Source organism: Staurois parvus, unplaced genomic scaffold (assembly GCF_062004578.1).
Source record: "Staurois parvus isolate SC_StPar_1 unplaced genomic scaffold, SC_StPar_1.0 ptg000449l, whole genome shotgun sequence".
Taxonomy (NCBI): Eukaryota; Metazoa; Chordata; class Amphibia; order Anura; family Ranidae; genus Staurois; species Staurois parvus.
The window spans coordinates 3,536,220-3,551,239 of NW_028318245.1; the positions used below are offsets into that span (position 1 = coordinate 3,536,220).

The 15,020-nt window shown below is 42.4% G+C and overlaps 1 protein-coding gene across 1 annotated transcript; it reads right to left on the reverse strand.

Moving 5' to 3' along the window:
- Positions 1–5,546: 5,546 nt before the first annotated feature.
- LOC149453351 (uncharacterized) lies at positions 5,547–10,423 on the reverse strand. The gene is made up of 8 exons (XM_089688393.1): positions 10,340–10,423; positions 9,463–9,574; positions 9,156–9,346; positions 8,984–9,040; positions 8,660–8,812; positions 8,401–8,541; positions 8,146–8,293; positions 5,547–7,255 (listed from the first exon to the last, which is right to left on the reverse strand). Exons 2-8 carry the CDS (start codon positions 9,533–9,535, stop codon positions 6,138–6,140), a joined length of 1,881 nt encoding a protein of 626 aa, XP_089544519.1. The 5' UTR covers positions 9,536–9,574; positions 10,340–10,423; the 3' UTR covers positions 5,547–6,137.
- Between the last annotated feature and the right edge of the window lie 4,597 nt (positions 10,424–15,020).

Here is a 15,020-nt window from a genome sequence, read left to right on the forward strand (position 1 = left end):
AAAGAAAAAACATTTTTAAGTGCCCCCATCCTGCCGTGCTCAAGCGCAGAAGCAAATGTATATGTAAATTGCGCATGCATAGCATGTTGGCAGCACACATGTGAGGTATCGCCGCGATCGTTAGAGCACGAACAATAATTCTAGCGTGAGATCTCCTCTGTAACTCCAAACTGGTAACCTGTGAAAATGTTTAAAATATTACTTATGGAGATTTTTAAGTTCTGTAGTTTGACACGTGTGCAGTTTTAAAGCGCGACGTGTTAGGTATCTATTTTCTCTCTGTAACACCTTTTCAAAAAATTGAGGAAATCACCCCAACATACCACCAATGTAAGGAGACATGCTTCCCATTGCCCCCCCCCCCCCCCATATGAAGGACTTTCTTCCCAATGACCACCAATGTAAGGGACTTCTTTCCATTGCCTATAAATCAAAGGGACATTCTTCCCTTTTAATGCCATTGTAAGGGAAAATATTCCCTGTAGTTTGACGCGTGTGCAGTTTTAAAGCGCGACGTGTTAGGTATCTATTTTCTCTCTGTAACACCTTTTCAAAAAATTGAGGAAATCACCCCAACATACCACCAATGTAAGGGGACATTCTTCTCATTTACAAACAATATGAAGGACTTTCTAGCCAATGACTACCAATGTAAGGGACTTTTTTCCATTGACTATAAATCAAATTTTCCCCATTTACCGCCATTGTAAGGGAAATTATTACCAGGTACCACCAATGTAAGGAGACATGGTTCCAATTGACCCCACTATGAAGGACTTTCTTCCTAATGACCACCAATGTAAAGGACCTCTTTACTCTGAGTACCAATCGAAGGGGAATTCTTCCCTTTTACTGCCATTGTAAGGGAAAATATTCCCACATACTACCAATGTAAGGGGACATTCTTCTCATTTACAAACAATATGAAGGACGTTCTAGCCAATAACTACCAATGTAAGGGACTTTTTTCCATTGACTACAAATCAAATTTTTCCCATTTACCGCCATTGTAAGAGAAATTATTACCAGGTACCACCAATGTAAGAAGACATGCTTCCCATTTACCCCACTATGAAGGACTTTCTTCCCAATGACCACCAATGTAAGGGACTTCTCTCCTCTGAGTACTAATCAAAGGGACATTTTCCCCATTTACCACCAATGTAAGGGACAGTCTTCCCAATTAGCACCAATATGGAAGACAATTTTCCCACTGACCACCAATGTAAAGGACTTCTTTACTCTGAGTACCAATTGAAGGGACATTCTTCCCTTTTACTGCCATTGTAAGGGAACATATTCCCACATACCAGCAATGTAAGGGGACATTCTTCTCATTTACAAACAATATGAAGGACTTTATAGCCAATGACTACAAATGTAAGAGACTTTTTTCCATTGACTACAAATCACATTTTTCCCATTTACCGCCATTGTAAGGGAAATTATTACCAGGTACCACCAATGTAAGGAGACATGCTTCCAATTTACCCCACTATGAAGGACTTTCTTCCCAATGACTGAAATTGTGAAGCCTACCAATGTGACCATAAGGAAGATAACCAAGATGGCAGTGCTCGGAATATTCTATGTGGTATTTGTAATGGTTCCATGTATCCTGGCACAGGTGTAGAACTGGACCATCTAGACCAGCCTTTCTCAACCTTTTCAACACAGAGGAACCCCTGAAATAACTTTCCGGTCTCAGGGAACCCCTGCAAAAAATGACTGTGTCTAAAACTCATGATACAATAGTGTGATGGTCAGTGGGAAGAATGCTCCTCATACTTGAGGTCATTGGGAAGAATGCTCCTCACACTTGTGTCATTGGGAAGAATGTTCCTCACACTTGTGTCATTGAAAAAAATGCTCCTCACACTTGTGTCATTATGAAGAATGCTCTTCACACTTGTGTCATTGGGAAGAATGCTCCTCACACTTGTGTAATTGGGAAGAATTCTCCTCACACTTGTGTCATTGAAAAGAATGCTCCTCACACTTGTGTCATTGGGAAGAATGCTCTTCACACTTTTGTCATTGGGAAGAATGCTCCTCACACTTGTGTCATTGGGAAGAATGCTCTTCACACTTTTGTCATTGGGAAGAATGCTCCTCACATTTGTGTCATTGGGAAGAATGCTCTTCACATGTTTTGTCATTGGGAAGAATGCTCCTCACACTTGTGTCATTGAAAAGAATGCTCCTCACACTTGTGTCATTGGGTACAATGCTCCTCACACTTGTTTAATTGGGAAGAATGCTCCTCACACTTGTTTAATTGGGAAGAATGCTTCTCACACTTGTTTAATTGGGAAGAATGCTTCTCACACTTGTGTCATTGGGAAGAATGCTCCTCACACTTGTGTCTTGGGGAAGAATGCTCCTCACACTTGTGTCATTGGGAAGAATGCTCCTCACACTTGTGTCATTGGGAAGAATGCTCCTCACACTCGTGTCATTGGGAAAAATGACTCCCTTATAGATAGCTAAAAAGATCATTGGTGTCAGTAGAAATTTATCTGAGTCAGAAATTTATCGTTGCTTAAGGAATCCCTAAGCAACATCTGCGGGAACCCTAGTTGAGAAACCCTGATCTAGACTCTCTAACTAATGAATTTGATGGATAATTCTCTATGAACTGAGCACATTCCAGTCATCAATCATCTTAGAAATATGGTCATGGAAAAAAATGGAGTCAGGAGATTGAAACGTGTAGAACTTCTTGTTTATTTCGGAATAATTAACACACAGAGAACCGAAAGTGAATTTCATGCGCCTGAAGTCAAAGAAAACTCGAATGTATTGTATAATTATTTATTTTGTCTTGACATTTTCATGGATGGGCCAAAGGAGGGCCTTGCACATTACCTTCATAGATCCTTTTAATTGAATGAGAAGACAGACGTCTACTCACAAACAACAAGAGCTCATTCATATCAAACCGTGTCACCTGATCCACTGCACAACCCAAGGAGTTGGCTCTGAGGAAGAGGGGATTCCCCCTCGAAATGTGTCAGCCATCTAATCTCAGAAAGTGTCCTTCCTAGACTAAAACTGTGCGGTGGACTGAACGACACGGATCGCTGTTGATCTTCCAGTGTTCCTGCCAGCTGCTCCTTGGTGGCACTCCCCACCTGGTTCCTCAGTGATCTACCTTGTGGCCCATGTCAGCACCTCCTTACCAAGAGTTTTACGAGAAGTGGCCACCTATGGACTGAGCTTACAGCACCCAGGCCACTTTTGGCCTTTTCATTCCCTGTTACTAGACACGTGCGTTTCACTTTGTCTTTCATTACCGGAGACCATGGCCCGTCTCTTGGCCATGATTTTGTCCTACACCTTGTCTGCTGTTGGCCTTCCCAGTCGACAACCTCTGCCTTCCCAGTACCATACTTCCAGTTCATCGTAGGTTCCAGTGTTCCTGGCAGCTGCCCCTTGGTGACCCCCCCCCCCCCCACCTGGTTCCTCAGTGATCTACCTTATGGTCCACGTCAGCACCTCCTTACCAAGAGTTTTACGAGAAGTGACCACCTATGGACTGAGCTTTCACTATTGGCCTTTTCATTCCCTGTTACTACACACGTGCGTTTCGTTTTGTCTTTCATTTCCGGAGATTCGGATGTATTCCGAATCTCCAAATGGACACAGCAACGAAGGTCAACGAGTCCGAAAAAAAAGTTCTAATGAAATTGAGGAATGCATTTGTTTCATTTGGAGGACAGCACCTGATGCCGTAGTAGTTCACGCCCGTGGACAAATGAATTCAGATTCGTTTGATCATTCAGATAACGAACGGATCCAAATTTCGATCCACTCATCCAAGTGGTTCTAAAAGCTCAAGGTTTTGTTTTTTGTTTTACAGTACCTTCATGTATTCTATGTATGAAAGTAAAAAAAACTTTCTGTGTGCAGCGGGCCCCTCCCCCCATCCTTACCTGAGCCCCTTCCGATCCAGCAATGTTCTCCACAGCCTCTGCTGTCTGGGGACTCTCATTGGCTGAGACAGCTGTCAATCACAGCCAGTGAGCCAATGAGGAAACAGCAAGGGGGGGGTAGTGCCGATCTGTGGTTCTATGTGTCTTATGTATGGATAGAGCAGTGCCTTTCCCTAGGGGGCACTGCTTGAGGGGGAGGAGCCAGGAGCACCAGCGGGGACCTGAAAAGGATTAGAGCTGCTCTGTGCAAAAAAAACCTGAAGCTTTGGTGTCACTTAAATTCAGATGCACATGACACCAGTCGATATTGCTCATGCCATTTCTCTTGGGAGGGTTTGGACTAGCGTCTGAAACTAGTGGTGCACCGAAATAAGAAAATTCTGGTGTCGAAACCGATACTTGAAAATGCAGAATGCAAGTGGCCGAAAACTGAACCAAAACCGAAATGTCTGCATATGTGGGGGTGGGGAGGCTCCAATTTTTTATTTATTTATTTTTTTCTACTTTCATGTATATATATATAGATTTTTTTTTAACTTATGATTTTAATCCCTTACGTGATAGCATATGAGTGACAGGTCCCTTTGTAGGGTGGGAGGGGATGGAGGGCAGTGTGTGCAAGGAGGGGGCAGGAGAGGAGCAGTGTATACAGTGAGGGAGCAGTGTATACAGAGAGGCTCCCTCACCGGCTGTCACTATAGGTCGGTGCTGATTTTTAAATGCAATTGCCAGCTTTTTTTTTTCTTCACTATAGCTCACAGAATTAGCTGTCACTTTCCCCGGAGCTAAAGGAAACTTTGTTTCTTTTATCTCGGGAAAGAAACTAAAAGGAAACTTTGTTTCTTTTATCTCGGGAAAGAAACTAAAAAGGAAACCTTGTTCTTTTATCTCGGGAAAGAAACTAAAAAGGAAACCTTGTTCTTTTATCTCAGGAAAGAAACTAAAGGGAAACTTTGTTTCTTTTATTTCGGGAAAGAATCGAAAAGGAAACATTTGTTTCTTGTATCTATGGAAAGAAACTAAAAGGAAACTTTGTTTCTTTTATCTCGGAAAAGAATCTAAAAGGAAACTTTGTTTCTTTTATCTCGGGAAAGAAACGAAAAGGAAACTTTGTTTCATTTATCTCGGGAAAGAAATGAAAAGGAAACTTTGTTTCTTTTATCTCGGGGAAGAAACTAAAAAGGAAACCTTGTTTTTTTTATCTCAGGAAAGAAACTAAAAGGAAACCTTGTTTTTTTTTATCTCGGGAAAGAATCTAAAAGGAAAAGTTTCTTTTATCTTGAGAAAGAAACTAAAAAGAAACATTGTTTTTTGTATCTATGGAAAGAAACTAAAAGGAAACTTTTTTTTTATCTTTGTTTCTTGTTTCTTTCATCTTGGAAAAGAATCTAAAAGGAAACGTTGTTTCTTTTATCTCAGGAAAGAAACGAAGGAAACTTTGTTTCTTTTATTTCAGGAAAGAAACTAAGGAAACTTTGTTTCTTTTATCTCGGGAAAGAAACTAAAAGGAATCTTTGTTTCTTGTATCTATTACATTTAAAAACCGGCACCGACAGTCACTGTATACACTGCTCCTCTCCTGCATTTCTCCGCCCCCCCCCCCCCCCCACACACCTGCAGTACACCACAGAATTCCGATAGGGCTATTTTTGGTCGATAAGTTTCGGTGAATCCCTATCTGAAACTATCAAATCCTTCCGATTCAAATCCGGCTGCTTCGATCATATATCGAATATGTAGCAACCTTTTGGAAAAACTGCAGTGTTTTCCACCTGGCCCTAGGAATATACAGAACGAATGCCGAAGAAACGAAACGCGTTCCGGAAACATAAGGAATACGACGAATGGAAACTCTTCAATGGGCGAAGGCATCCGAATCTAAACTGAACTTCCCGGCGCGGACATGTCTACCTATTACCATTCCATGGGTTTTCGGTCAGAGGTGCGAGGGAAGCCCGCTCAACACTTTGGCCCCTGACCCGCTATACCTAATATTATACATCACACACCTCCCAAAAAAAACAGATAACAAAAAAAACAAAAAACTAAATCGAATATAGAAAAGACGATTTTTCTGTGTGAATCTTCTGGTTCTGATTTCTTGTAGCTAAAACATTTTAAAAATGAGTGGAGATAAGAAAGACCTCTCTTGTGTTTTTTTGCCACACTCCCCCCATATCAATCTATACTTTGAAAAGGCTGTTAGCCCATGTGAGTTCTCTGGTGTGGAACAAGTGCGCTTTTACGACTGAAACATTTCCCGCACACTGGACATGAAAAAGGACGCTCACCGGTGTGACTTCTCTGGTGTCTCAGAAGTTTGTCTTTCTGAATGAAACATTTCCCACACTCTGAACAGGAATAAGGACGCTCGCCTGTGTGAATTCTGTTGTGTATAAGAAGTCTGTCTCTCTGAGTGAAACCTTTACCGCACTCTGAACACAGATAAGGTCGCTCGCCCGTGTGAATCATCCGGTGTTTGAGAAGGTTTCCTTTCTGATTGAAAGATTTCCCGCACTCCGGACACGAATAAAGGCGCTCGCCTGTGTGACTTCTTTGGTGTTCCAGTAGGTTTCTTTTGTGAACAAAACATTTCCCGCACTCGGAACATGAATAAGGATGCTCACCCGTGTGAATCCTTTGGTGTTTAAGAAGGTCTCCTTTCTGAATGAAACTTTTACCGCACACTAAGCATGAATGGAGACGCTCACCTGTGTGACATCTCTGATGTATAAGAAAGTTTCCTTTCTCAGTGAAGCATTTCCCGCACTCTGAACAAGAATAGGGGCGCACGCCTGTGTGACATCTTTGATGTTTAAGAAGGTCTCCCTTCTGAATGAAACCCTTACCACACTCTGAACACGAATAAGGACGCTCGCCTGTGTGAATTCTCTGGTGCCTAACAAGACTTGCTTTCTCGGTGAAACATCTCCCGCACTCTGAACATGAGAAAGGACGTTCACTTGTGTGACTTCTCTGGTGTCTAAGAAACGACCTGTTGTTTGTGAAAGATTTCCCACACACTGTACATGACAATGAACTTTCTCCTGTGTGAGCTCCTTCATGGTTTAAAGAAGATTCATTGAGATGAGACGGATCTGTTGCTGTGTCTGTACTGTGAGATCCCAGATGTACATCCGGAGTATTAGTATGTGATCTATCAGAAGATCCTTCAGGATCAGAGGGATCCATTGGTCTCTCCAAGTGATGAGGTCTCCGAAATATTTCTGTGTCAGGATTTTCTCCTGGAGGACATTGTGTGGTGGCATCTTCATCTGCTTTATATTCTGAAGATCCGTTATTCCAGACATAGAGTCCACCTGTTGGAAATCAACGTTTCCATGTTAGAGGAATTCTTCCTTCAGAAGTCATATACAGGATGTTGGTCTAAAGCTCTACAGTATCTCAGAGCTCCGGCATGGAATTGGGGCAATCAGAACAGAGAATATGAATACAAACCAGACAAAGGATACAAAACACCCAAATCACACTGGTAACATTCAACATTGATGACATTGCTACTGTGAGAATGCAGATGGACCTTCCTCCACCTTTCTTGGACAACATACTGAAGAACGAAGATGGACCTTTCATATGGTGTGCAACAGTGATGGATGATTTGCTAGATACAACTTCCCACATGTCACATCTCCTGACACCCCAAAGGGCAGCCCATATGGTGTCCAGTATCTCCTCATTTGTTGGGAACATGATGATATATTGAAGAATGGAGATGGACCTTTCAATGGTGTCCAGTATCTCCTCCTCATTTGTTGGGAACATGACATTCTATTGAGGAATGGAGATGGACCTTTCATATGGTGTCCAGTATCTCCTTCTCATTTGTTGGGAACATGACGTTATATTGAGGAATGGAGATGGACCTTTCAATGGTGTCCAGTATCTCCTCCTCATTTGTTGGGAACATGACGTTATATTGAGGAATGGAGATGGACCTTTCATATGGTGTCCAGTAGCTCCTCCTCATTTGTTGGGAACATGACGTTATATTGAGGAATGGAGATGGACCTTCCATATGGTGTCCAGTATCTCCTCCTCATTTGTTGGGAACATGACGTTATATTGAGGAATGGAGATGGACCTTCTACCCTTTTTATATGATCTCCACTTTGTCTTTATTTAAATACATATTTATTGAAAAAAAAAATTTTTAAATGTAGCTTTTACACATTTAGTGTTTATGACTTACTTGTGTCCATATGTAGAGAAGATTCCTCCGGTTTACTTTTCATAATCATCTCCCCCTCCTGCATAGACTGCTGATCTCCACTCACCAACCTCTCTTCTGCTTCCTCTTTAATCTCAACTTTAATGACTTTAATTTCTTCATCCTGAACCTAAAAATGATAAAATAAAATATGTGAAAAAATTAGCTGCCAACAATAAAAGTTTACAGATAAGAATGTTATCTCATAGTTTACAATGAGTTCTATTGCCCCTCTACCTGGAAATGGTGAGCGATATTCTGACTTTCCCGTGTAGAATTTCTGGAATAGAGAGGACCACCCATAGACCGCTGATCTCTACTAACATACATGTGCTCCTCCACTTCAATTTCAACTTTTATGCCTTTCAGATCCTCCTTCTAAATACCAACAATGATAGTGGAGATTTGTGAAAAAAACGGACAAGAACTTATACAGAAGACTTTTATCTCAAAGTTTAGAATACATTTTTATGTCTACATACTCAGCTCCACCTACCTGATGATGGTGACGGATGGTGTGATCTTCCTGTGTGGAATCCCAGGAATACAGAGGATGGGGACATCTCTCTGGCGTGTTTCTGTTACTGGATCCAATAAACATCTGTTCTTCCTCTTTAATTTTAACTTTGAGGTCTTTTGGTTCCTCAACCTAAACCACAAAGATGACGGAACAGAATTGTAGAGAACAAACGATTACATAGCAGAATGACATATCATAGAGTTTAGAATACATTTTATGGTCCACAAGCTCAGCCCCAACTCCCTGATCTTGGTGAGGGATAGAGTGATTTTTCTCAGTAGACTGCTGAGCTCCACTCACCAACTTCTCTGCTTCTTCCTCTTTAATCTCAGCTTTGATGTCTTTCAGTTCTTCACTCTAAACCACAAAGATGATAATAAACATTTGTAAAAAGGAACAAGAGGTTGAATACAAGAATGTCATCTCATGGGTTAGAATTCGGTTTGAGCTCAAATTGCTCAGTCCCATCTACCTGATGATGGTGAGGGATGGTGTGACCTTCCTGTGTGGAATACAGAGGATGGGGACATCCTTCTGGTGGGTTCTCATTACTGGATCCATCTACATGATGATGGTGAGGGATGGTGTGATCTTCCTTTGTGGAATTTCGAGAATACAGGGGACAGGGACATCTCTCTGGTGGGTTCCCATGACTGGATCCATCTGTAGGAAACACACACACTGACTGAATCCATTGTTTCTATGTGTTTATCAGATGATGGGGGATCTAGGTGGACCCTCCGTACTGCTCTCTCCTTTACAATAAAGTCTCCTCTTACCCGGTGATGTGAGGGGCAGCTGATTGTCCATCATGACGTCCTTGTGTCCTTCTAAATACTCCCACTCCTCCATGGAGAAATAGACAGTGACATCCTGACACCTTATAGGAACCTGACACACACAATGATACAGTCACCATCCAGACACATCCCTTGGATAAAGTAACTTCCTGTCCAGGGGATGATTGTCAAACAAAACAGGATGTGGGGGGAAATAAGCCTGACTGAAGCACAGAGAATGACAATATTGTGGGGCCAGTCCTATTAGTATCATTGGACTGGCTCTGGAGTAAAAGATGGATAAATGGTTCTATATTTAGGACGTATCTGGTCTATAAAGCAGAGGCTCCGGATGGACGGTTGGATAAATGGTTCTATATTTAGGACGTATCCGGTCTATAAAGCAGAGGCTCCGGATGGACGGTTGGATAAATGGCTCTATATTTAGGACGTATCCGGTCTATAAACCAGAGGCTCCGGATGGACGGTTGGATAAATGGTTCTATATTTAGGATGTATCCGGTCTATAAACCAGAGGCTCTGGATGGACGGTTGGATAAATGGTTCTATATTTAGGATGTATCCGGTCTATAAACCAGAGGCTCTGGATGGACGGTTGGATAAATGGTTCTATATTTAGGACGTATCCGGTCTATAAACCAGAGGCTCTGGATGGACGGTTGGATAAATGGTTCTATATTTAGGATGTATCCGGTCTATAAACCAGAGGCTCTGGATGGACAGTTGGATAAATGGTTCTATATTCAGGACGTATCCGGTCTATAAACCAGAGGCTCTGGATGGACGGTTGGTGACCATGGAGGAAGAGGACGGACATGACGAGGGTTACTGGGTGTACAAAATAAGATCTTATCACCTTGTCTGCTTCCAATTCCAGCAATGTCTCCTCTCTACTTCCTCCGGTCTCACATTTTACCTGGAACTACCGGTGTATTGTGACATCACATCCTGTCTTTATCTGACATCATTTCCTATTTAGAACCTTACATCACTTCCTGTCTTGCATAGCATTCCTGGAGCTGTCCATACAGGCATTGTCTTTTTGTTCTTCACAAATGATTGAATTCCCCCATCCCCGGATTTTGTATTCTGAAAGCCCGAACAGTACCCATCTCTGAATGGAGGCAGCCGCTGTTCAGCCGGAAACTTTCCACCGGACTCCTTTGGTTTGGATGATGATGATGATCAGCGGGATCACCTCTTTGTGCTGAAGATAAAGCTGCTTTGTCTACATTGTTTTTCATACTTTGTTGTGTTCTTCATTTGTTGCACATATTATGCAAGTTAACCATTTGTCTGCCGGGGCCATTTTTTTTTTTGCGCACCTAAAAAATCTGCATTTGTTGCTATAAAATACTTTAGACACCCAAGCGATGGTATATTTTCTGGAAGCCGAGACCCCGGAGAATAAAACAGAGGCGGTTGTCATTCATTTTGCAGTATACAGTATTTCACCAGCTATTTCATCAAACACATATTCTCAGGGAAAAAAATATACTAAAAATTACCCAAAAAATACCCAATTATTTGGTAGAATCTAAAAGACGGGATTGGGCGGAGTAAGTAGATACCCAACATGTGAAGACTTAAAATTAGAATTATTTCTTTCACTCTGTTGGTAGTGGTGATACCCCCCATGTGTGATGCAACATACACTATATTGCCCAAAGTATTGGTCCCGCCCTCCACATCATGGGATTCAGGTGTTCCAATCCCCTCCCAATCATGTGATTCAGGTGTTCCAATCCCCTCCATATCATGTGATTCAGGTGTTCCAATCCCCTGTCAATCGTGATTCAGGTGTTCCCATCCCCTCCCAATCATGCAATTCAGGTGTTCCAATCCCCTCCATATCATGTGATTTAGGTGTTCCAATCCCCTCCATATCATGTGATTCAGGTGTTCCAATCCCCTCCATATCATGTGATTCAGGTGTTCCAATCCCCTCCATATCATGTGATTCAGGTGTTCCAATCCCCTCCCAATCATGCGATTCAGATGTTCCAATCCCCTCCATGGACACAGGTGTATACAATCAAGCCCCTAGGCATGCAGACTGCTTCTACAAACATTGGTGAAAGAATGGGTCGCTCTCAGGAGCTCAGTGACTCCAAGCGTGGTCCCGTGATAGGTGGCCACCTGTGCAATAAGTCCATCCATCAGATAGGTGGAAGTGAAGGGGGAAGGTAAAAAATCATTCTAAATTATGAAATGGCAATCTTTTATGTAATCTCTTGCTCCTTTTTGTAAATGTATTCTGTCACTTTTGGTGTATAGGGTGAAAAACTGAAAGACATCGAAGTTGGGGAGAAAAAAATAGAAGAAAAGATGTTTTTGGGAGAAAATCAGCAGTTTGTGGAGAAATGTAGACTTTTTTATTCCTGGGATTAAACACCAGATCTCAGCATCCTTCACAATGTTCAGGTAGATGGTACTGAGAAACTCGAGCTCACAAAGTATTCTAAACTAGGAGATAACAGCTTCCTTGTGAGAGGCTCTTCCTGGTCACATAACTCTACCCAGCCAGCTGCGGTGATTGGCTTCCTGCCTTGGAACAGACAAGGGGGCGTGGCTACATGTTTCAGGGCTGCACTGCCCCTTTCTCAAGCCTACATTTCACACAGGTCCCAGCTTCCTTGTATGAGGTGCTTCCTGGTCATATTACTCTCCTAGCCATCGGCAGTGATTGGCTTCCTGGCATGGAACGCACAAGGGGGTGTGGCTACATGTTTCAAGGCTATGCTGCCCCTTTCTCAAGCCTGCATTTCACAGAGGTCCCAGCTTCCTTGTGGGAGGCTCCCTGGTCACATTACCCAGCCAGTGATTGGCTTCCTGGCATGGAACAGACAAGGGGGCCTGGCTACATGTTTCTGGGCTACGCTGCCCCTTTCTCAAGCCTGCATTTCACAGAAGACCCAGCTTCCCTGTGTGAGGTGCTTCCTGGTCACATTACTCTCCCAGCCAGCGGCAGTGATTGGCTTCCTGGCACGGAACAGAAAAGGGGGTGTGGCTACATGTTTCAGGGCTACACTGCCCCTTTCTCAAGCCTGAATTGCACAGAGGTTCCAGCTTCCTGGTTACTTTACTATACCTAGCCAGCGGTGGTGATTGGCTTCCTGCCTTGGAACAGACAAGGGGGTGTGGCTACATGTTTCAGGGCTACGCTGCCCCTTTTTCAAGCCTACATTTCACAGAAGACCCAGCTTCCCTGTGTGAGGTGCTTCCTGGTCACATTACTCTCCCAGCCGGCGGCAGTGATTGGCTTCCTGGCATGGAACAGACAAGGGGGCGTGGTTACATGTTTCAAGGCAGCACTGCCCCTTTCTCAAGCCTACATTTCACAGAGGTCTCAGCTTCCTTGTGGGAGGCGCTTCATGGTTACTTTACTCTGTGAGTCAGCTTCCTGGTTACATTACTCTCCCAGCCAATGGCGATGAGTCAGCTCCCTGGCATAGACCGATGCCCACCCAGAGATTTTTGATGACAAGCGCAGCTTTCCTTACCCTCATGTGAGTTGCCATTTTTTTTTTTATTTATTAAATGTTTTCTAATGCTACACTTTAGTCCGGCGCACTCTGGTCTTTCTTCAGTCTCCTGAGATGCCGCAGCAACCGTATGCCAGGATGAAAATGGAGTTGACCCCTTGCGGACTATGATGGCCATTATGAGCTTTTTTTTTTTTCCAGCTTCCTTCTTTCTCCTTACGCACTGAACCTCCTTTTTGCATCATTTCTCAGCTTTTTACCTCTTTTCCCGGCTACCACTGACCACCGACATACGGAACATTCTTCACTGGGGGCCACCAATGTGAAGGAACATTTCTTTCCATTTATTATTCATTTTTATTTTAGTAATACAACGAACAACATTTTGGAGGAGCTGTGCTAAAAAAAAATGATTTGTCCTAGAAAACAGTCGCTCGGAATATTTGACTTAAATGATGCTTTAATCTATTTCAAAAAGTAAAAAATATATATATATATATACACAGTGGGGATCGAAAGTTTGGGCACCCCAGCTAAAACTTTGTATTAATGTGCATAAAGAAGCCAAGGAAAGATGGAAAAATCTCCAAAAGGCATCAAATTACAGATTAGACATTCTTATAATATGTCAACAAAAGTTAGATTTTATTTCCATCATTTACACTTTCAAAATAACAGAAAATAAAAAAATGGCGTCTTCAAAGGTTTGGGCACCCTGCAGAGTTAATATCTTGTACTGCCCCTTTGGCAAGTATCACAGCTTGTAAACGCTTTTTGTAGCCAGCCAAGAGTCTTTCAATTCTTGTTTGAGGTATCTTTGCCCATTCTTCCTTACAAAAGTCTTCCAGTTCTTTGAGATTTCTGGGCTGTCTGTCACGCACTGCTCTTTTAAGGTCTATCCATAGATTTTCAATTATGTTGAGGTCAGGAGATTGTGAAGGCCAAGGCAAAACCTTCAGTTTACGCCTCTTGATGTAATCCCCCGTGGATTTCGAGGTGTGTTTAGGATCATTATCCATTTGTAGAAGCCATCCTCTCTTTAACTTCAGCTTTTTCACAGATGGCATCAAGTTACGATCCAAAATTTGCTGAAATTTTATTGAATCCATTTTTCCTTCTACTCGTGAGATGTTCCCTGTGCCACTGGCTGCAACACAACCCCAAAGCATGATTGATCCAAGCCCATGCTTAACAGTTGGACAGAGGTTCTTTTCATTAAATTCTGTGCCCCTTCTTCTCCAAACGTACCTTTGCTCATTCCGGCCAAAAAGTTCAATTTTAACCTCATCGGTCCACAGAACTTGTTTCCAAAATGCATCAGGCTTGTCTATATGTTCATTTGCAAAGTTCAAACGATGATTTTTGTGGTGAGGACGTAGAAGAGGTTTTCTTCTGATGACTCTTCCATGAAGACCATATTTGTACAAGTATCTCTTTATAGTGGAATAGTGTACCACAACTCCAGTGTCTGCCAGATCTTTCTGGAGGGATTGTGCAGTCAAACGTGGGTTTTGAATTGTTTTTCTCACAATCCTGCGAGCTGTTCTGTCTGATATTTTTCTTGGTCTTCCAGATGTTGCTTTAACTTCCACTGTTCCTGATGACTGCCATTTCTTAATTACATTCCGAACAGAGGATATTGACATCTGAAAACGCTTTGCTATCTTCTTATAGCCTTCTCCAGCTTTGTGAGCGTCAACTATTTTCAGTTTCAGTTTTCTAGACAACTGCTTAGAAGAACCCATGGTGCTGATTGTTGGGGCAAGGTCAGATGAGTCTGGGCATTTAAAACCTTTGAGCTTGACATCACATGGTCTTCCCAGACGATGATTGAGAACAATCCATGACACTGGCAGGTCTCAGCTTGGCGAAGGGGGCAGTGCATGCTATAAATTCTGCAGGGTGCCCAAACTTTTGCAGATGCCATTTTTTTGTTTTCTGTTATTTTGAAAGTGTAAATGATGGAAATAAAATCTAACTTTTGTTGACATATTATAAGAATGTCTAATCTGTAATTTGATGCCTTTTGGAGATTTTTCCATCTTTCCTTGG